This window comes from Brassica rapa, chromosome A08, assembly GCF_000309985.2.
Source record: "Brassica rapa cultivar Chiifu-401-42 chromosome A08, CAAS_Brap_v3.01, whole genome shotgun sequence".
Lineage (NCBI taxonomy): Eukaryota > Viridiplantae > Streptophyta > Magnoliopsida > Brassicales > Brassicaceae > Brassica > Brassica rapa.
In genome coordinates this window covers 12,640,641-12,663,315 of record NC_024802.2, presented here as the reverse complement: position 1 = coordinate 12,663,315, position 22,675 = coordinate 12,640,641, and the positions used below count along the sequence as shown (strand labels likewise).

Sequence of the window (22,675 nt, the reverse complement as noted above, 5' to 3'; positions counted from 1 at the left end):
CTAAAAAGACATACCCGAATACTCAAACAAATACCCAAAATATTCAAATATCTAAAAAGATCCAAAATTTTATCTGAAATCTGATCCAAAGAACTAAAAAAATACCTAATATTATATTTTAAATTTTGAAATTGTACCTGAAACCCGAAACTATAACCGATAACATAAACCTGATAACTAAAATTATTCAATTGAAATTCTCAAATATAACTAATATACACAAAATGTTTTGGGTATTTTTGGATACATGATCGGGTCTTGGGTAAGACATGGACTCGACAAACACATGCGGGTCCAAAAAATATCCAATAGTTACTTTGCTCTGGATCCGGACCAAATCCAAATCTGTATTTTTTTAGTTGGTTTCGGTTCAGTTTTTGGGTATGAGTAAAATGCTCAAGCATAAGAGGGAATTACATAAAAGTATGTACATACAAAATCTCAAATAAACTAATTCATAAATTATATAATTTTAAAAAAAATATTCTTCAATATAATACAACTTTTAACATAATAATATATAATAATTAGAATATACTATTTTATTTCAAAAAAATATATAATCTAAAATAATCCACGTTTCGAAAACGCGGATCAAAATTTAGTATAGGTTAAACTTCCACCTATATAGATTGACCTTTTAACTCACCACACAGGATATGTCAAATTAGAAAATGCCAAAAAAGATAAGAAAATCAATTTAGTTGTACGAAGACAGGTTAAACTAAGGTTGGATGTTGATGAGTGAATATTGTTGGGATTGTTAAACCTCATGTCCAACTCTCTATTATCTGATTAGTACGATATTGTCCACTTTGGGCCTAATTGGCAAGCCCGCATGGATTTACTTTTGGTTTCCATCCCAAAAGGCCTCGTACTATTAGAGTTGGACATCTCTTTATATATTAGACACTCCTTGTCTAATTATCCAATGTGGGACTTGGATTGTTATATCACATTCTCCCCTTCAAACTAAGGATCACATTCATCTCGTGTCCCACAACTGACTTCCAGGATCTTCTGACTCGATATCTGCTACACACCTTTCATTCCTAACTCATAGGATACCCATTCATCACTCATTCATCATCCAAAGGGTATTTCGGTCTTTCTTGCAGATTTCTCGTCAACTGCGCTCTGATACCAATTGTTGGGATTGCGAAATCCCATGTCCAACTCTCTATTATCTGATTAGTACGATATTGTTAGTTTCTTGCGCCAATTTTTTTAATTATCTGAACGTTATCACTTAAAAAAACTTTAAACTATAGATTCATGTTCCTTATCAGAATTAGAGAAGGAATTAATTGTTCATGAGTTCCTCCGTAAATGAAAGAGAGGAATTAACACTGAAACTCATTTGTTAAAAAATTGACAAAATTTTCAATTTGATTGGTATCAATTTTTGAGGAACAATAAATTCATCACATTCTTTTTCTAAAATGTGGTCACCAATTGAAGAGTATACAATGGAAAGGAAAAAAAATGAGAGGAGTGTTTGAGGTAATGTGAGAAGAAGACCGCTTCAAAAAAATCAATTTTTAAAAATCGAGAAGTTAGCTTTTAAACCGAACCAACCTAATTTGTTATGTCTCAGTCATCTTAGCATCATAAATCGAAATTGGTTTCTGTTTTTGAGAGAATGAATCACATTTCAATATCTATGTTTAAATTTTTTAAAATTATTTATTTATGGTGTTTAATTATGATGTAAACCTAAAAAAAAAAGAAAAGCATGTAAACGATCGTGTAACAATAAAAAAGAAGCGATGAGTCCATTTAGAAATTGTTTGTTTTCCCGCATATGGGTACTCCAATTCTTTGGCTGGGGAACACAAAGGGTTACTTCATCAGAGAAAGTGACAAACTGTGACAGGAAATATATTTAGCTATCCGGTTTAAACAAATATATATTCTTTGATGGTTTTATGAAACAATTATATTGGAGGTCACTTTATGTCTTTTTATTACACTATAAAACACTTTTGACTCCTGAGGTAGTTTTTCACACTGATCGATACATATTGAGCATACAAATTCCCAACATATCCTTTTTCTTCCTTTATTTATTTACTTTTTATTCACTTTAGTTCTATCCTAACCAAAAAAGTCAAAACACGTTGGTGGATTGGGAAATGCAATTTTATCTTTCTTCTTCGTTATCTTTCTTCTTCATCTTCTTTCTTCAAAACTCTATTTTTTTTCTAAATCAAAATCTTTTTCTCCAAAATCATTTATCCAGAGAGCTTATCTTAAATCATTTATCTATGTTGTTTAATCTATAATTTAAGATACATCAAGCTATTGGATCGATGACAACAAAAACATAGATGACGGTGAAGACGTAGATGAGAGCAAAGCTCGGTGATGTAGACAGCAGCTGTATCGTAGATGACGGTGTAGACGTAGATGAGGGCAAAGCACGGTGAAGATGTAGATGAAAGCGCGGTGACATTGACAGAAGCTGTATCGATGACTGTAGAGATGTAGATGATGGCGAAGACATACCACAGTGGAGACATGCGACATCGACCATAGACAACAACGGAGACGTAGACAAAATTAACAGCAAAGACATACGCGACAGAGTGCTGAGACTAAAGGAAACCAAAGAAAACTGGAAATAACAAAAATAGCGCCAAAAGGTTTGGTTTTCAGAAGGTTTTGGTAATGATGGCCATAGGCTCATATGTATTTGAAATGTGAGAGGTTCTGATGAAAAAAGGTTGGAGCTTGCAAAGTATGTGAGTTAACAGATGAGAGAAACTTGTAAAGTATGTGAGAGGTTCCGATGTTTGTAAACTATGTGAGTTCAGTTGACGCATGAGACAAACTTGAGAAGTCTGCTAAAGCTTGCGGTGAAGAATATCGCTTGAGGATGTTTGTAAAAAGTATCATGTAGATGTTGTAATCGGCGTACATGTAGCTTTTTGTAAACAAATGTACATCTGTACAGTCAAACATTGTGTACACGTCAATGGTCAAATATAAGTCTAAATATATATTATATTTTTTATTATATATGTAAAACATTCAAACATATTCAACGTGTATAGTATACTAGTAAATGTTAATATCCATTAAAACACCTTTGATTGTACATTGGCTTTAAGTGTCCATCTTTTCCTATTTTGTACACCAAAACATATTAATTTGTACATGTGGATACCGAGAACTCTGTGTACATGTGGCTACAATTTTACAGTAGTATATGCATATACTACAACAATATATATGAAAAGCACTAATTTTTCTTCTCAGTAACATAGGTCGAATTGGATATGAAACCATCCATATGATTATCACGAATAGTGTATTGTGAATATTGTTAACTGATGTGTTTAGGCCTCTTTACTTTGTTCTTAGTGATGTATGGGAATCGTTTACAGAGTGGAGTGCTTACAACTGATTCTGATTTCTTAAGCTCACCTCAGTCAAAGTACCAATCAAGTGTTCAAGATTATATGTATGGGCAATGCAACATTTGATATTTTTTATACATGGCTTTCATAATAAAAAAAAAACCATAAGAATATTACTTAGTACCAAGGCATTCCCACCAAATATCGTTCACATGGACAACTGAGACGTCCACATGGACAATTTACACAAGGCGTACACATGGACAACTTATAGGAGGCATACACATGGATATCTTACCTCGCCAAGCTGCCGTCAACTTAGTTCCAATCTCTCCGGATTTACATCATCTAGGTTCATCTGCGGCTGAGACGTAGATTGAGCAGGAGGTGGAGATACATCGGATTTCTTAGCCACTTTCCCTTTGCCTTCATTTGTACTTATGGTTACAACTCGTTTTTATGATCTTTCTCTTGTGGTTATTCTTGTGGAGGTTGAAGGTAGAGGTGGAGAAAAATAAGTTAGAGTCAACGAATCAAGACTTTTCAGAAAAACTCCACCATCAAAACCATTTTATCGAGAGAGAGAGAGAGGAAGAAGGTGATGAAAAAGAAAAAAAAAACAATTTTATTAATAAAAAAGGTATGGCTGTAAATAAAAGAAAGAAAGAGATATTGTGCCTTTAAAATATTTTAAACTAATTAAATCTCTTTTCACACACCACAAAAGGTGAATGTCGTCAGGGGTTAGTGCTGTCATTTTACTTTCACAAACTACCTCAGTAGTTGAATGTGTCTGATTGTGTAATAAAAAGACAGAAAATGTCTATTTATGTTAATAACTCTGGTTTTTTATGTATTTCGGTTTACTAGAACCAAACCGGTTCCAAACACTATATTTACGCCTTTTAGCTATTCTGAGAAATCAATCAAGAATACAACTTTAACTTGTTCTCCAAGTTCTCTTCTCTATCATCACCAGTCACCATCATCGCTTATCATAATCATAATCACTGATTCATGGATCTTCGTGGTGACTTTCTATTCTCTTGATCACCTCTTGGACCTTGATTCTCCTATCTTCGAGCTCACGGAGAGCTTCTAGATCAGGATTATATTTTCATGTTACACAAACCTAAGACAAACCTTAAAGTCTTTTTCTGTTTGTTTTCGTTTTTTTTTTGGTTAAACATAAAGTTTAGAGTTTCACGCTGTCACTTGATAGAGAAAAGAGAAAGTAATCAAATACCACAAAAAAGTTTGCATTTTTCCCAAGTTTCTTCAAGCATACCCATGATTCAGTTTACCTTTTCTTTTAGTTGTTAAAGACCCACTTGCTCTTCCCTTTTCATTTTAAAAATATATATATAGCCCTTTTGCTTCTTATTCATGCCTTTCTTTCAGCTAGATGTTTTCAGTATAACCAATCTTTTGTTCTTAAAAGGATGATATTGGTTTGGGTTTTGGCATCTCTGCCACACATTCCTTGCCAACCCTTGTCTCTCTATGGTCAGGTAAGGGTTTCATCCTCGTGACACTTATTTCCAGGTTTGGTCAAAGCTACTCTCTTTCCTTATCTTACATATTCTCTTGTCCATAACAAGTTTCTAGCTTTATCTTATGTTACTTGCCTCACAATCTTTCATTTTGTGAATACTTGCTGTTTTTTTATATCATACTTGGTGTTTCAGTAACTGAGAAGGCCAACATGTCTTGCGTTTTGGTTCTGTTGAGCTTCATTGTTCTTAGTGGTGATGGGATCATTTCAGAGGGAGCTTCAAGGCCTCATGTTGTTAATGTTGGAGCAATCTTCGGTTTGAACACTTTACATGGTAAAGTTGCAAATATCGCCATGAAAGCTGCAGAGGATGATGTGAACTCCGACCCCAGCTTCCTTGGGGGATCGAAGTTGCGTATATTGATGAACGATGCTAAACGCAGCGGATTCCTCAGCATCATAGGAGGTGAATAAATGTTTAATAGTTCTTTTAACAATTTGCTTTATTGATACTAATTTGCAACCAATAGATAAAGAATACCACAAAAATAATAATAAGAAACTAATTTTTTTTTTGCACCAAAAACTAGCAAGGACAAACACCAATGATAACACATCAGCGATACTAAACTGATTTTGTTTCGAAATAAGATAAATTAGGTGAAAATTATTTATATGAAAAGAGACTACATACCAATATTCCTAAATTAAGTTAAGAATACTTTGAAAATTTTGGATCTATTATGAACAGAATTGCTAATGAATTTTTTTTTTGAACGTATGGTTAATGAAATTTCTTAGTCTCTTAATAAGTTTTGTATAATTAAATATTCAGAAAATTAGCATACCAGGAGAAAAAAAAATCAAAATAACATTACTTAAAGTTTAAAAAGTTTTTTTATTTTATATTTGAGTTTGAGTTTTGTGATTTATTATCAGGAGATGAGATTAGGGCAAGGGTAGTTTAGGTAGGTATGAGTGTTAGGGTGTCTATTCATGTTTTGTTTCGGGGGTTCAGGTTTTTTTTGGAGTATAAGTAGCTTCATTAATACTTCAATATTATAAAAGTTCGATTTGGACTTAAGGCCTAACTGGTGTGGTGTAAAGTTGTGGTTACACATACGGTTATGGGTGCGGTTATGGGAATTTGCAGATGAGGATGATTGCGGTTTTAAGGGTTACTGAAAGATTAGTACAATTGGTATAGCGGTTAGAAATTGGTGTATTTGCGAAATACTTATAACTGGTTAACTACCAAACACATCAGTGCTTAAATAATAAATTAATAATATTTATATTTTATATAATTATAAAAATATTAAAATCATATTATTATAATAAATATAAAATTTCTATTTATAGATTATACTATTAATTTTTTTTTAAATATGCAGAATAATTTTGTTTAAAATTTTTATAGTATAAATTAAAATATATATTTTTAAAAGAACATTATAGTATAAATTAAAAAATATATTTTTTTTAAAAAATTGTAGTATAAATTAAAATAAAATATGTATATATATATTAGTATTACTATTATTTTATATAAAAAATTACCATTCCGCAACCGCAAACGTTAGTTGGAACCAGGTTTTGAATTTAAGAGATTCATAACGGTTTGAAGCGATTTATAGTGTTTCCATTGATTGTTTTAAAATGCCAACAACCGTTACCAACCGCAAAAACTACGTTTGTAGATGCTAGCGGGAAAACTAGTCATGCTCTCATGTGAAAATGAGTTGCACTCGGATACTTTTATATTTGGTACTAAATCGGGCTTAAATACTGAAGTAATTTAGTCCCTTAAATTACTGTTATTTTGGGATATTTTTTGGTTATATGCTAATTTCGTAAAAAATAAAGTGCTATCTATAGAATTTTCCCTTCTATTTTTGTTCTGAAAACTAAACTCTTACTTATCCTTGTCTCGGTTTTTAATATCACAGCGTTGAAATTCATGGAGACTGATGCTGTGGCTATAATTGGTCCTCAGACATCGATTATGGCTCATGTTCTGTCTTACATTGCAAATGAGCTTAAAGTACCTATGTTGTCATTCACAGCTCTAGACCCTAGTCTCTCGCCACTCCAGTTCCCCTTCTTTGTCCAGACAGCACCTAGCGATCTCTTTCTAATGCGTGCCATTGCGGAAATGATCATTTACTACGGTTGGTCAGACGTGGTTGCATTGTACAACGACGATGACAACAGCAGAAACGGTATAACATCTTTAGGCGACGAGCTTGAAGGAAGACGCTGCAAGATCTCTTACAAGGCGGTGCTTCCTCTGGATGTTGTGATCACAAGTCCTCGTGAGATCATAGGTGAGTTAACCAAGATTCAAGGGATGGAGTCTCGTGTAATCATTGTGCACACATTCCCTAAAACAGGTAGAATGATCTTTGAGGAAGCCAAGAAGCTTGGCATGATGGAGCAAGGCTATGTCTGGATAGCTACAACATGGTTAACTTCTCTATTGGATTCATATAGCCCTTTACCTCCCAAGAAGATTGAAGCCATTAGAGGGGTGCTCACTCTTCGTATCCACACTCGAGAATCAAGAAAGAGAAGAGACTTTGTGGCACGGTGGAACAAGTTGAGTAATGGAACTGTGGGATTAAACGTTTATGGACTCTATGCATATGACACTGTTTGGATCATTGCTAGAGCTGTTAAGAGTCTTCTTGATAGTGGAGCTAACATTACCTTCTCCAGCGACTCTAAGTTAACAAGCTTGAAGGGAGGAACACTTAATCTAGGTGCCTTGAGCATATTCGATCAGGGACCACAGTTTCTTGAATTTATTGTGAAGACAAAGATGTCTGGTGTCACAGGTCCAGTACAGTTTCTTCCAGACAGATCAATGCTTCAGCCTGCTTATGACATTATAAATATTGTCGGTGACGGGTTTAAGCAGATAGGCTACTGGTCTAACCATTCTGGTCTCTCTGTTATACCTCCTGAGTCACTATACAGCAAGCCTCCAAACCGTTCTAGCTCAAACCAACATCTGTACAATGTGACTTGGCCTGGTGGGACGTCTGAGACGCCTCGTGGATGGGTGTTACCTAACAACGGGAGGAGATTGAGAATTGGTGTACCTAATAGAGCAAGCTTCAAGGACTTTGTGTCAAGTGTTAATGGAAGCAATAAAGTGGAAGGGTACTCCATTGATGTCTTTGAAGCTGCTGTAAAACTGCTTCCTTATCCGGTCGCTCATGAGTTTGTCCTTTTTGGAGATGGTCTCAAGAACCCAAACTACAATGAACTTGTCAACAATGTCTCTACAGGGGTTAGTAAAAAAGGATCAACAGATCATAACACAAAGCCTTTTCTAGAGAGTTGACTGTAATAGAGTTGAGATTTTTCAGGTGTTTGATGCTGTGGTAGGTGACATAGCCATTGTTAAGAGACGAATAAGGATTGTAGACTTCACTCAGCCATACATAGAGTCAGGGCTTGTAGTGGTTGCTGCTGTCACAAAGCTAAATGATACTCCTTGGGCGTTCTTGAGACCTTTTACTCCTCCTATGTGGGCTGTAACAGCAGCTTTTTTCCTCATCATTGGATCAGTAATATGGGTTCTTGAACATAGGATCAATGATGAGTTCCGTGGACCGCCAGGGAGTCAAGTTGTTACAATACTCTGGTTAGTAAACAGTCACTGAAGCTACATTATTCCTATATATTGGTGTATAACATACCTATTCCCATGCAGGTTCACCTTCTCTACCATGTTTTTCTCCCACAGTAAGTTCATATATACTGAAACCCCAGCTAGTTACTATTACCTGTATAGAGTTTCCTAGGGATAGGCATTCGGATATCAGATCGGGTTCGGTGAGATATTTTGGATATCGATATTTCAGATCTAGGAAAATTGGTAATGACCACATAGTTTAAAATTTCAGATCGAACTATCTTTCCGGTACAAATAAGTTCGGTTAAATCTGAAGAACCAGAAAAAAATCATTTGCAGCCACTTATTATAACCATGTATAAAAAAATAACCTCCCAAATATTCAGGTCGGATCTGGTGTTCTTATATCCAACATGTCCAAAAATATCTAAAATATCCAAAATTATTGAAAATATCTAAATTATCCAAAAGTAACTAATATATTCAAATTTTTAATTGTAATTTTTAAAATTTGAATTATTATAAACATTAATATAACTAATATTTCTAGATATATATATATATATATATATATATATATTTATAAATATTTTCGGATATCCTAAATTTTTCGGGTTTGGATACCAGTGGGATATCTATACCTTAAAATTCGGATCAACCCTGTTTGGAACTTTGGCTCTGGATAATTTGCCCTGGTCTAACATCTTGGAGATGTTCAAACTTGCAGGAGAGAATACAGTGAGCACACTCGGTCGTGTTGTGTTGCTCATCTGGCTTTTTGTGGTTTTGATCATCACCTCAAGCTACACAGCTAGTCTTACATCGATTCTTACAGTGCAACAGCTTAACTCACCGATCAAAGGAGTAGACACACTCATGAGCAGCAGTGAACGTGTTGGGTTTCAGGTAGGTTCTTATGCTGAAAACTACATGATTGATGAGCTTAACATCGCCAGGTCCAGACTTGTGGCACTTGGCTCTCCAAAAGAATACGCTACAGCTCTTCAAAACGGAACTGTCTCTGCTATTGTTGATGAACGTCCTTACGTTGATCTCTTCCTCTCGGAGTTTTGTGGGTTCGCTATAAGAGGCCAAGCGTTCACTAGAAGTGGCTGGGGATTTGTAAGTAACCCCTTTTCTTGAAGTTTCTCTAAGCATTTGTCTGAACATGAATCTTGATCTTCTTGTTTTATCTGAAGGCATTCCCAAGAGACTCTCCGTTAGCTGTTGACATGTCAACAGCGATCTTAGGTCTGTCTGAAACAGGACAGCTTCAAAAGATACGTGAAAAGTGGCTTTCGAAATCTAACTGTAGTAACCTGAATGGTTCACACTCAGATGATGATCAAGAACAGCTTGGTCTCCATAGCTTCTGGGGGCTATTCCTTATGTGTGGGGTTGCTTGTTTCATCGCTCTCCTTATCTACTTCTTCAAGATAGTCCGAGACTTTTGCAACGACCACAAGCCTTTGGAAGAAGCTATAGTACCTTCGCCAGAAAGCTCGCATTCTAACACATTGCATACGTTTCTTGCTTACTTTGACGCGAAGGAAGACAAAACCAAGAGAAGGTTGAAGCGTAAACGGAATCATGATCTCTCTGTAAAGTTTCCTAGACCAATGTGATAGATCTAATCATCACTCAACTCAAGCAATCTTCTTCAGGCATAACAACATACCTCATGAGTATAGAAGTAAGAAAAGGAGATTTTGATTATGTGATTCTTCAAAACATATGACTTGCAGTGTACGGAACATTGTTGACGCAAGAAGTTAGAAAAAATTGATGCATACATAAACTTGTAACTTGTAAGACAAAGCTCAAGCTGTATTAATTTGTATTGGCAGAGTATTGGTTTCAGTTGACAAACTGAAAAAACTTGAGTTGCCAATCCGGTTTAATTAACTTCCCAAACCGAAAGTTTATTCACAGAAGCTGAACTGAAATCAATTGATTTGTTTTCATTTTTTCTACACTTCCAACAAATTGGTAATAGAAATTAAACCAACTTATACCCATTTTAACCGGAATTACTTTCAAAAATCACTCGGATTAAACAGAAAATAGTGTGGTTTCTATTTCTTATATAGAGATTAAACCAAGACCAGCCAATTAACCGGACTATTCCAAGTATACGGGTTGGGTTTGGCTTTTCTAGGTTAGTGGTTACTGATTACTGATTAGTCTTACTTTGAAAAAATAGATACTAATATATTCAAATGAAAACATACTGAAACTTATTCGTTTATAGAATGTACAAAGAAAATACATACATCGAAAGACATACCAAACGATGTGAAAACATTACATGCTTAATGGTTACTATAGTATACCATTGATTTATTCTGTCACAAACTCGAAAGGTGTTCATAACTTATTCATAAAAGCAAAACACCCCCATTTATTTATTATTATAACATATAAAAAGACATAGGCTTACATAAGAACCCTTTAGTTGATACCATTGACAGCTTTGCGTGGAGTTTCACCTGAAATGGAGTGGCGATCACAAAAGCTCTTCAATCTATCAAATGCATCCTCCAAAGTTGGAGTATCCATGTCAATAGAATGCCTCACCCAGTTCTTCAAAGTAAAAGCAATCCCTAAACCAAACCAGCACACAATATATAAGTTGTTTTGTTAAAATTATCAAACAGAAAAAAATGATTGTCTCCCTTGGTAGACCGCTAAACGTTGGTCATAGATAATGAATACCTGGTAAAAGGACGAGGTTTTCCTCAGTAGCTAATTTTTCACAGAAGTCTTCATCATCTTCAATGTCCACAAAGGATGATAAGTTCAGCTCGGTCTGCGAGTAGAAAAGAAAACAAAATTTAAAGAACACAATTATACAGAGAAGGTTAGAATAAGTTCTAAAGATGCATAGTAATGATAGAATACCCAAAAGAAGGTGCACGCTTCAGGTTTCATGTAGCAGGTGAGGGAAGGTATGCTCTTGAGCTTATAATATGCAAGATCGGTTTTATCTTTCAGAAACATCTGCCTCCTATGGAAGAACTCTTTACCAGTTTTCTCCAAGATGGTGGGAATGGCCGCCTACATAATACAAACCTGACACATTAGCTATATAATTGATAATAATTGGAATAGTCCGTAACATTTTATTTTATATTGTTACAGAAAGTGTCCGAATCAGAAAGTCTCGTACCTGGATAACGGTTGGTGGTTTAGAATTTAGATCAAGGAACTGTTTTATAGCAGCTAAAACCTGTCCATATAAAAAAAGATTAGGAAAAAAGTTAATAAGAAAGAACGTTGATAACTCTTAATATCAAACATAGTACGTGCATACTGAATATTAATGATACATTTCATTCATATATTTGCTTAAAGAGTGATGGAGAAAAATAGACCGGACATTTTTGGATTTAAAGACACCATCTAGGTCGTGAAGCGCGATCCAGCCAGTTCGCCATCCAGGGACAGACCATCCCTTCGATATGGACCCGAGTGTAACCACCGGTACAATGGACGAGAATTTGCCCATGGGAACGAAGGGATTACTCCCAAACACCGACCAACGAAAAACTTCGTCAGAAACAACCATTATCCCGAGTTCTCGAGCCAACACAGCGAGCTAAGATTCATTAATATACACACAGTCAATGGATTATAACATAAGGCCATGCGAATACTTGTATAGCTAATTAGAGTATAGGTGAAAATACCTGCTTGAGATGAGCTTCAGAGTAGGTGTTCCCGTTGGGATTGTGCGGGTTTATTATAAATATTGCGAATGTGTTCTCATCCGCTGCCGCTCGGACGCTGTCAAGGTCAATCTCATAGTTCTTTTCGCGAAGAAATTCGTAATTGCGGACCTCAAGGTGCTTGAAGATGGAACGGATTAAGTTACTTGGGTAGCCTGGCTTGGGAAGCAAGATGTTGGCATTTGGTTTAGCCAATGTATCAACGGCAAGCTCGATGGCTTGTTTGCATCCAACGGTCATAAACACGTCATCAGGTGACAGTTGCTTCGGAAGATCTCTGTTTAGGTAATCTGCTACTGCCCTGAGAAAAGCAAAAATTATGGGACACTTTTTTGTCAAAGAGGTCTAAAATTAATAAACTATGCTACTATAATTCTATGTATGTATATATCACCTTTTGGCCGCCGGAAGGCCAATACTGGGAGCATAGGCGTTTCCAGTGCCGAATAGGACGGCTTTAACGACAGCCCTTTCAGCGGTGTGGCTAGTCTCGGCAGTTTCACCTCTTGGAGGCAAAATGGCCTTTCCTTGAGGATCGCACAGAGCAAAGAGTTTAGAGGTGTAAGTGCTTAGTGAGGCTTCTGAGGCGGCCTTGCCCTCATCGCTGCCACTGAACTGCCAATCAACGCTTTCACTGTTCGCCATCTTTTTTTTTCCTTTTATTTCCTTACGTAGTTTTTTCTGTTTTTGGATGATTACTCTCGTTACTACTAGTGAGATTATATAGTACAAGTTTTTACACTTTTTCTTATCAAAGTTTATACTTCGCGTGGTTATATAAGAAAAGAAAGGAACTAAATGCATCTCCAGTCCCCTACATGTTTGAAAGTTTCCTCTAATCACGGTAAGTACAAAATGTAAAACTAACTATCAATGGAAAATAGGTAATTTTTTTCGGATCAAATAGGTAATTTATATAAAATATTTTATCACAGAAAAATCACGTGCTATTTGGATTTTCAATTATACAAGGTGATATTATATAATATTGTACCAAACTTATTTTCGGTTTTCTTTCTATCCGTAGTTCTTACCATCGGTGACGGCCTCTACCCTTTACATTTTTCTTATGATGCCGTGCGTCACCATCAACACATATAAACGCAAGACTTAAGAACAGTCCTAATGATTTGAGACGTGAGTTACAAGAAACAACGGAATCTTTTTCTGTTTGGTCGTGTTTTTAGCTCTCGTCTATACACTGAAAATCTTGAGGATAAGTTGGAATAACCTATCGCCATACTGAATTTCTTTTGTAGATCATACAGATTCTTTTCTGTAATATAACGTCTTCACCTTTAACTATGTAAATCAGATCACGTAATGTAACACCGTAAAATATGAAAAATCATTGAAATATCACTTAAAGATGTAGAATATATAAAGTTGCAATATCCTTAAACCAAAATAAAATAAAATATTATGGATCACGCATTGCACTTGCAGCATCATATGACAATCTGCTTGTTTTATCGGTTGCTAAACTAAAAGTTTCATCGTTAAATAATTCATAAAGAGAAATCAAAGTAAAACCAAACACAAAATAGGCCATACATGATAAATAGAAAAATAGTTACGCATTAGAATTTAGGCTCAATGCGTGCTTTTTCAGCTTGCAGATATAATCGCCAATGCGCTTGGATGCAGAGAATTTGTATTTTTTCTTTTCAAGATGGGTGTTTGTAATATGCACACTCCATCTTGAGGAGGGGTATTGGGCGATAGGCCCATAAATTGTAAGTTTGATATTGAATCCTGAAATTAGGTAAAAATGTTTTGTAACTAGGTCAAACGTATATGTTACCGAGTCTGTATATAAGGCTTAACTTTCACATCTTAATACACAAGAAAACCTTTTATCTCCTTCTAGATTTCTTAACAATACGAGGCTGCCTTATAGATAACCATATAAATCATAAGCATTCAGTCCCACATTGACATTGCAAGCATATTAGGAGAAGATGGTCGAACATTGAAAATGCTAGTACAGTGGCGGACCCAGGATTTTTTAACATGGGTCAAAAAATTTAATGGGCTTTAAATCACTAATACAAAAATGGTAAAGAGAGTGTGAGGTGGGTGTCGAATCCGGAATTAGGGGAGTCACCCTGAGAGATTTTGCCAACAAATCTATTGAATCTATACAGTTTCTCTTTAACAAATTAGGATTTTATCATTTAAGGTGTGTCAGCTGACCCACCATTAATACATTAATACATGTGGGTCCGTCTCTGTGAAGTGACTTCCATTGCACAATAAGGAAGGGTGCTTAGGGCATCTGTATTGGAGGTCCCTTAAGGCATCCCTTAGGGGAAGGGGATGGGAACCGAGGAAGAAAGAGAAGGGAAAAGCCCTTAATTAAAGGCTGTCCCTTACTCTCTAATGACCAAAAAAAAAAAAAAAAAAAAAAAAGCAAAACAAGGGACTCTCTCCCTCTCTCTCTTCATCCCACCAATAAAGATGCCCTTAGCTTAAGGTCTTCCCAAGTGGAAGATCCTGCGTCATTATTTGTGGCAGCAAGGGTATTTGCGCGGCCTCTTCCTTTTCCCAACAGTTCAATTTCTTTTTAAGGTTAAGTGTTTGTGGCTTAGACGAGTCATCTATTGTTAGCTAGACAGAGAAGTTGGGACTTGCAACTATTTGATAAATTCGGAATAGATTGCGAATAATATATTATCTGTTGACGGAAGTTTAATGCATGATCCCCAAGTTACTATGATACAAGAAATCTAAGACTGGCTCGTTTCTTATCCCATCTGTAAATAAAAGCTAATGACAGTAGACTTTTGAGTTTCAAGGCATGAAAGATTCTCTTAATTTCTCGAATCCAAATTTTGTTACCTCTTTGTTTGCCTTACAAAACATATGTATCCATATCAATCGTTAGAGCCTAAAAACACGTTCAGTTTGGACACTGGATGGAAACAAGTGCTGATTTGTGCAACTGTCTGACCATTTATTTGAATATTAGTAATTCTTTGTCAATAATTTGATTTAAAAGTTAAAATTAGTTTTCACATTCATTAAAATACTAAATGCGGCTGGGTGGGCGGGTGAGTTGTATATTGGTGTCTCTATAATGTAAAATAGATATTTTAGGATGCCTAATTAATCATCTAGACCGGCCTGAAGACGGTTCCATTTTCACACAGTGTCTAACAATTTTAGGCGTAGTCTTTTCTTAGTGCAGTGGAAAACGTTGAAATATATATATGTAATCGAATGTAAAATGGGGTTTTGTCTTAGCATTAGTATGACAATTTAAATGAACTATATTTGGTTACATTTTCAGGTCAAGCTGGAAACAAGACGAAAACTACGACACTCAAATCTCCTAGATATACATTTTTCTCAATGCCCGCAATGCAACTATAATATAAGTTTGAATATACATACACCTACTGTTCTTTAGTAATTCCATAAGTACCCATTGAGGAACTCATGGCTACTCAGTAGTTCATCAAAGTCACCGGTACAAGTCGGAAAAGTTCCCGTCCCAGACAACAAATCCGATGGTAAAGTGTTACTCGTGCCCTTGGTTTCTACGGTTATTTGGTAGGTACTCGTTTCTGCAACTCGCATATCTTGAACCGCAACAGAAGATACATCAGTGGATGTGATCATGGGGTTACTTGTGGGAGAAGAAACCACTTGCTTTACGGACTTTTTGGTTACGGCCGGTTTGGTTTGAGAAGATTTGGCTCGAGTCGAACCGGCTAATGAGTTTCTCCGGGTTGGTAACTCATGGTTGTGTTCATTTGTATACGTTATGGTGAACTTTTCCGGGTTCTGAGGATTTCTTTCGACTTGTTTTCTTGCCAAACACCCCTTTGAGCTGCTGCACCTGTAATAACTCCTGAAGAAACAAAAGAGGTTAAGTAAGTCAAACCGGTTTTTGGTTAAAAGTAAGGATAGGATTATGTTAACCGGAAATGATTTAAGACCTTGGGTATGGAGATCCTTTGATGGGTTTCTGCCCGTATTTACGCCATGCCCATGCATCCGACAACAGATTTTCTTCCTTCACTTGCTCAACAACTCTCTTTAGTTGATTCTTCTTGCTGTTCAAATTCGAATCATAAATTATTTAATCCAACAAGGAGCATGCATATTCATGATAATTATAATTATGAAAAACAAGTTGGTGATAATAATAACTATATATAGTATATACCCTACATTTGTAAAGATGAATTTTCTAGCATTTTATGTTTTTTTCTTATACATTCTCAGTTTTCTATGCATATATTATTAATTTGCATAACAAATTTTATATATCGAAATATTTATTGACAATAATTATATTTTTAAATTTCTATTGCTTGAAAGTCGTAGGAAATTGTTTAGTTCAGAAAGTTTATACATTTATGATCAAACATAAACTGCTTTCTTAATATGTATAAAATTCTAATAAAATTATTTTCAAGAATTGGTTCATAATAGTAACCCAGACAGCTGAAAATCAGTTTTTTTTTATATGAATATTCTTTTTTTTTGTTCAAAACATTTATTAATATTCAAGTTTTTTTTTTTTTTGCATTTGAAAGTAGATTTTCAAGTATAACTGACCTCTTCTTCGATTTGGATACTGGGATTCGGATATGATCAACTCTTGATCCGTTAGATTGAAGACAACCATGTGTTCGTTGTTTTTTATCATCTCGGAAACTTCTTGAATCTCCGGGGACAGAGACGGAGCTTGTGAGGATTGTTTGTGAGGCGAAAGGGTAAAAAGGTTTGTAGAGTTCACCAAGTTCGTCTAAACCGGTTGTTTCCATCTCCGGTTCATAGAAACTAGCCGTCTCAATCGGAAGGCAAAACGGAGGTGAAAACCCACCGGAGCTTTCCCCAGAAAAGGCGTCTCCGGAGCCTAAGTAACCTCTGACTATTGCTTCTAAATCTCCTTCGTCCATATAAGTCACCTCACCCATATCTCTCTCTCGAATATTGTTTCCCTTTTATCTCTTTTTTTTTTCTTTCACAGGTATATGGCGAGGAAAAGCCTTTTGGGGAACATCAGTTTATATAAAGAATGAAAAAGGATTGTTTGTGGTTTAGGGTTCTTTTTTTTTTTTGGTTTTCTATGTAAACCCGTCTGTAATCATTTAACTTTTAAAATTTATTTAGTAGACTTTTGAAAAAGTCAATTCGTACCTAAACTTAGAATTTGATACATTTGCTTTAACTTGTCAAATATCCATCTCCGACAAAATATCTCAATTTTGGATCATACACCAAAACTAAGAGTATTCTATATTTCTGCTATTTTATCATCAGATATTGACAATATTTATATATCTATATATATATATATATTGGCAATATGTCTTCTGAACTGAAGCTATATATGACTTATAGAGAATTTAAATATCGTTCTTTTACTTAATTAGATTTTGAAAGCGGCATTTGTACATGCAGATGTATGACGTACACTAGCCCCTTATTTATATATAAAGGCTGTGTCACTAGTTTCATACTTGTAAATTATGCGTGTGTTTAATGTGGTACGTACGTAAGTCTAGCTTGCCTTGCATTCACGTAACAAACACTGGATATAACTAAATATATACTCCAAGTATGTTCTATATGTAGAAAGCCTCATTTAATAAAATATTTTTAAAATAAAAGGAATTTGAGAGGGTATTATCGCTTTATGTTAAGATTTGTGGTAATATATAGTTTGGTGACTTTGGTCCAATAAGCCACGCCTCTATCATAGAATAGGGTTACCTTTAAGCCAGTAGCACAAAAATCTTACAACTAAGACTAAAGAAAGATTCTCCAATAATATCTTCTTCTTCTTTTACTTGTTCTTTTTTCAAACGTAAATTTGTAATTATGATTTTTTTGTTTTCCTCTATATTTACATATTTAACTCTGAACGTATACGCAAAAGAATGCTATGTAATAGACAAAAATATGTTATTTCTCAAAAGCGGTTTGGTTATTTTAATAATTTCAAACTTACAATTATTAGCTTCAATTTCGTTAATAAATTCAGTTTATCTGTGGAGAATTTTGTAGTAAGCTCTTAAGTTTTGTCTGCCCTTGATGAAATTGATAAATGCTAATAGCCTTTCTTTTCTAGACGAGGAAGAATGGAAGTTGGGACGGGTGAATGGAGTCCCATAAAAGGCAATAAGAAAAGGCAAACAACTCAAAAGTCAACAATATAATAAATACAAAGCATATTGCGAAAAAAACCACTAACAAAAAGGAATATTTTAATCAGCTTGTTCGTGCAACTGGGAAGAAATTTTCATCCCTTATTGCACCACTTGACGGGAGGATATGTATTATACATATCGAAAAATACAATATATATATATACACACAATACTAGGTGCGTTTCAGCGCAATATCTACATATAATTTAAATCACTTAACATTTAGAGACAATAAGCTAAAAAACATTTAGAGACAACAAAATCAACCAAAACGATTTATATAGCCCAAAAGTATTTTATTTTACTTTTGTCAAAAAAGTATTTTATTTTACTTGTAAGAATAAATATCCAAAGAAAGCATTTATGTGTTATTTTTGTTGTCATTTAAGAAAATAAATATTGGAACGAGTCAGCTTTGGTGGTAAAGGGGTTGCGGCTGTAATTTCTGCCACCCGGGTTCGATTCGCGCTGGGAGAGACTATTTACATTGCTTGGGTTTCCGGCAAAGAGGTGAAAACACCTTTTTTTTTACCAAAAAAAAAATAAATATTGGAAGACAACATAAACTAGTGGGAGTAAAATAATCTTGTGCATAGTTTACCCTTTCTTGTGCTTCAAAAAAAAAATGGACAAGGCAGTAAGCGAAATAAACGACCTAAATAGAATAAATACAGATCAAACAAATAAAATGATATAATATCGATCAAGAAGATTTTGCAGTTTTAATACTGCTTATATAGTTAAAACAGATAAAATGGTTTAAAATACTAATACTCTATATGGTATTTAAAAAGTGATTTTATTATGTATAATTTAAATCAGAGAGAGCACTATTTTTAGAATGTGAAATAAGTAGTTTATTAGATACGATAAGAGTACGACACATGCAGAAAGCGTTCCTATTTCTCCTGGCCAATTAGTTTATTTTTTTTGTAAGTTAAAAGGATTAAATTCGAGTATATTAAAGACACAGACTTAATTTTCGGATGGGAGATGCAATCTACGGATAGATCATCTTTCGGTATTCAAATGGACCATAAACATAGGCCCATATCTGTGTGACCACATGTGAAATTAATAATTTTGTACTAAAAGAGAATCGATCCCTGGCCTAGACCAACATCACAACTTCTCCCCTAATAGAAACTACTAGTCCACCATAATGGGGTTCCAATTAGTTTATATTGATTGACGTTATTAAAAGTCCATACATATCAGCAAGTAAAATAAATGATTTTGCATGCTACGTCAAAGCATTATCAATTTATTCACACTAGCGATAAACCAAAACTTTAATAGTAAAATAATGGTTGTCATCAGTTTTGACCAGTCGTATAAATCTGGGAGGTTTTTGTATAAATTCGGTTGATCCGTCGATATACACTATATATTACTACTTGGTGATTTGATTAGATCCACACTATGAATTACTATTTTGTATGTCGACATGGTATGTGAAACCAGGACAACATATGATATAATAAAATGATATTGATGATCTCACTTTATTTTGGTTCACCATTGATGATCTCACAAGAATACAAATACAACCGATTTCTTTGAATTTTTCTTTTAACGTGTGAGATAAGCATACGTGTGGAAAAAAAAAAAAAGCATACAGAGCACCTATGTGTCCATCATGGATAGTCCATGTTCATATATAAATTAGACCCTTAATATATATGGAGTTGTCCTCAGTTGTCACACACAATATATCGACATTAATATATGTTCTTCGATATTTAGAGTTAAGTATAAGATTTTTGTTATGTGGTTTAACCTCTTATAAAAATCCGAATCCATTTTTCAATATTTAAGTTATATTAAAGATATTTTTAATAGTATAAATATCTATATCATTTTTGTCAGATTAAAAAAAAAAATAGGTGACCTTTTGTCTAGAGAGAGAATGTGAAAGTTCTGATGGCAACGCGCCGTGCTTTTCTAGATTAGTAGCGGGTTCGAATTCGAGTATTTTAGAGATTCACGGAACGCCTTGCGCCACCCGACCACTGACGCGTGTTATTGTCAGATAAATAACTTGATATGATATCAACGATTCAAAAATATCGGAATAGGTTCAGATTTATAACAGTGCATACCACATGAAAATAAATCTTACACTTGTATTAAAAAAAAAAAAAAAAGAGAATTTGCATTGTATACACAAACAATATTGCGAAATTAGCAATCTACCATTGAACACTGTTACATACTTTTCTTAAAAATTAATGACTCTAATACCCCTATTTCTAAAACCATCATCTTCTTCAATCACCTCTGGATTTTCGCAAACGAACCCACCGTCTCTCCATTCCTCTCCCTTCCTTCTCCTCCGCCTTCTTCTCCTCCGCTGCACTCGCCTCCGGATTCCCGCCTCCACCGCCGAGAGTCTCCACCAAGGGATCCGCCTCCACGACGCCCAGCTCCGCCACGACGCCGTCTCCCGCCACCCCGATCTCCTCTCCCAGCTCTCTTCCCTCTCTGACACGGAGATCTCTGTCTTCTCCCTCCGCTCCTCTGTCTCCTATCTTCTCCTCCGCCGCACTCGCCTCCGGATCCCCCGCCTCCACCGCCAAGCTATCCACCGATCCTCGTCGCCCAGCTCCGCCATGGCTTCGACTCCCGCCACCCAGAGCTCCTCGCACAACTCTCTTCCCTCTCCGACGCGTCTCCGTCCTCCGGCGCATTTCCGTCTTCCGGTGCGTTTCCGTCCTTCCGATAAACAAGAACGAGTCTTGTCACGTACTGCTTCACGGTGACTCCTGTCGAAATCGAGGAACTTTGTGTTGGGTTTCAAATGAAGGCTGGAACTTTGAGCGAAAGAAAAGGATTGAATAAAGGAATGAGGAGTTGCAGCAATGGAAGACGTAGTCACGGAAGAGAGAGAGGAGTAATGGTTTGCTGGTGGAGCAGAGAGAGAGAAATGTTAAAAAGACAAATAAAACTGAAGGTTAGAAATGTCATTTAAACTCCTATAGGTATACTGTACACCTCAATGTTTTTTTGTTTTGGTAGTTTGCTAAATTCCCAATTGTTTTCAGGTATCTACCTAATTGACTCAAAGAAATTTATCAATTTTGATCTATGAATGTTGTTTGTGTGACAACCCCATGTTTAAGAAATCATTAAGTCGTAACTAAGGGTTTTATATAGTATCAATGACTAAGCATATTATTTGGGAGTTTAATGGATTATCGATTTATTTATATATATACAGTATAACCTCTTTAAATTAATACTCTATAAATTAATATACACTAAAAATCTCTATAAAATAATATAATTTTATAGTCCCAAATTGAGTTTTTGGTTTAGTTAGTATATCGATAAATTAATATCTCTATAAATTAATAAAAAAATTATAGTTTTGGTGTAGTCAAAACATTATTAATTTATAGAGGCTTCATTGTATATATGTTATATTTATATTAGATATTTTGGGTGTAATTATAAATTATTTTCGATAAATTATAAAATTAGACAAACAAAACAAGAAAGTATAAAATATTTTGGATTTACGCTATTACTATTATTTGAAATGGTAGATTTAAATATATTTAGATAGATTAAGACATATTTTAATCGGTTTAAAAAAATTATAATCCGATATACAAAAATAAATCATATTTTAAGAAAACTGTTTTGGGTATAATCGATTTGCCATTTAGACAGATATCTTGGCGCTGCATAGACCAGGTTTACCAGGTTTCAGAAGATTGATAAAAACTAAATATCGTATACATTAACAATAATATATACTTATGTGATGACTGATGATAATATTTAGTTATGATAAGCAAATATTTAATAAATATGGTACTACGTATATGATTGCCATATTTAAAAAAACAAAGTTGATTTCCACAAGCTACTTACGATTATATTCGTGACATCGTAGGGTTCCACTTGCACTAATGAATTATATGTATTGTACGTTTACGTCTACTGTGATGAACAAATCTACGTTTTCCGTTTCATAAAGATCCCTGTTCGGAACTACGCTAGACACTAGTCATGCGGTAATCTCGGGCTTAATGAAAATCGAAGATTATGCGGAATTAATCGAAGCCTAGTTTTAGAGTTTTTATATCGTTTATATAATATATCTTGATAGCTTCGGTATTGAATTCAATATATTAACTTGGTCCAACGGTTAGATAGTATTAATCATCTGGTCACGATCCTGGTTCGATGTGTGGTACAGTATATGCTATTTTTGCATTTTATTTGATTTTATCAGTTAAACAAGAAATTACTACTCTAGCTTCATCGTTTCA

At 34.9% G+C, this 22,675-nt stretch overlaps 3 protein-coding genes and 1 long non-coding RNA gene across 7 annotated transcripts; 2 read left to right on the top strand and 2 right to left on the bottom strand.

Moving 5' to 3' along the window:
• The first annotated feature begins 138 nt into the window (after positions 1-138).
• Positions 139-10,961, top strand: LOC103834291 (glutamate receptor 3.2-like). 3 transcript variants are annotated; one of them, XM_033277020.1, is made up of 8 exons: positions 139-4,873; positions 5,051-5,323; positions 6,807-8,152; positions 8,232-8,509; positions 8,579-8,610; positions 9,228-9,622; positions 9,700-10,121; positions 10,165-10,961. In XM_033277020.1, exons 2-8 carry the CDS (start codon positions 5,068-5,070, stop codon positions 10,211-10,213), a joined length of 2,778 nt encoding a protein of 925 aa, XP_033132911.1. In that variant the 5' UTR covers positions 139-4,873; positions 5,051-5,067; the 3' UTR covers positions 10,214-10,961. The 3 variants fall into 3 exon arrangements, with proteins under 3 accessions (XP_033132911.1, XP_033132910.1, XP_033132912.1); XM_033277019.1 differs by having other exon boundaries at positions 139-4,907; XM_033277021.1 differs by having other exon boundaries at positions 139-5,323; positions 9,700-10,101; positions 10,165-10,181.
• On the bottom strand, positions 10,715-12,935 carry LOC103834290 (cystine lyase CORI3-like). Its single transcript, XM_033277037.1, has 7 exons — positions 12,623-12,935; positions 12,190-12,529; positions 11,880-12,098; positions 11,670-11,729; positions 11,402-11,557; positions 11,216-11,309; positions 10,715-11,103 (listed from the first exon to the last, which is right to left on the bottom strand). The coding sequence occupies exons 1-7, from the start codon at positions 12,871-12,873 to the stop codon at positions 10,952-10,954; spliced, it is 1,272 nt and encodes a 423-aa protein (XP_033132928.1). The 5' UTR covers positions 12,874-12,935; the 3' UTR covers positions 10,715-10,951.
• WRKY29 (probable WRKY transcription factor 29) lies at positions 12,338-17,554 on the bottom strand. Of its 2 annotated transcripts, XM_033276309.1 has the most exons (5): positions 16,798-17,554; positions 16,173-16,289; positions 15,603-16,084; positions 12,623-15,570; positions 12,338-12,529 (listed from the first exon to the last, which is right to left on the bottom strand). In XM_033276309.1, exons 1-3 carry the CDS (start codon positions 17,157-17,159, stop codon positions 15,637-15,639), a joined length of 927 nt encoding a protein of 308 aa, XP_033132200.1. In that variant the 5' UTR covers positions 17,160-17,554; the 3' UTR covers positions 12,338-12,529; positions 12,623-15,570; positions 15,603-15,636. The 2 variants fall into 2 exon arrangements, with proteins under 2 accessions (XP_033132200.1, NP_001288936.1); NM_001302007.1 differs by lacking the exons at positions 12,338-12,529; positions 12,623-15,570 and having other exon boundaries at positions 15,637-16,084; positions 16,798-17,159.
• A 1,377-nt stretch (positions 17,555-18,931) lies between these two features.
• On the top strand, positions 18,932-22,009 carry LOC117127267. The gene is made up of 2 exons (XR_004450191.1): positions 18,932-19,152; positions 19,190-22,009. It is a non-coding gene; the product is annotated as an uncharacterized LOC117127267 (long non-coding RNA).
• Positions 22,010-22,675: the final 666 nt, after the last annotated feature.

Excerpts from the sequence above, each read along its gene's own strand:
- LOC103834290 (XM_033277037.1), bottom strand. The coding sequence starts at position 12,873 with ATGGCGAACAGTGAAAGCGTTGATTGGCAGTTCAGTGGCAGCGATGAG. Across the intron at positions 11,558-11,669 it reads AACCACCAACCGTTATCCAG|GCGGCCATTCCCACCATCTT; the intron begins GTACGAGACTTT and ends TGTATTATGTAG. Across the intron at positions 11,310-11,401 it reads AAGCGTGCACCTTCTTTTGG|ACCGAGCTGAACTTATCATC; the intron begins GTATTCTATCAT and ends TTCTACTCGCAG.
- WRKY29 (XM_033276309.1), bottom strand. The coding sequence starts at position 17,159 with ATGGGTGAGGTGACTTATATGGACGAAGGAGATTTAGAAGCAATAGTC. Across the intron at positions 16,290-16,797 it reads GTATCCAAATCGAAGAAGAG|CAAGAAGAATCAACTAAAGA; the intron begins GTCAGTTATACT and ends GAATTTGAACAG. Across the intron at positions 16,085-16,172 it reads AAAGGATCTCCATACCCAAG|GAGTTATTACAGGTGCAGCA; the intron begins GTCTTAAATCAT and ends TTGTTTCTTCAG.
- LOC103834291 (XM_033277020.1), top strand. The coding sequence starts at position 5,068 with ATGTCTTGCGTTTTGGTTCTGTTGAGCTTCATTGTTCTTAGTGGTGAT. Across the intron at positions 8,153-8,231 it reads TCAACAATGTCTCTACAGGG|GTGTTTGATGCTGTGGTAGG; the intron begins GTTAGTAAAAAA and ends GAGATTTTTCAG. Across the intron at positions 8,510-8,578 it reads CAAGTTGTTACAATACTCTG|GTTCACCTTCTCTACCATGT; the intron begins GTTAGTAAACAG and ends ATTCCCATGCAG.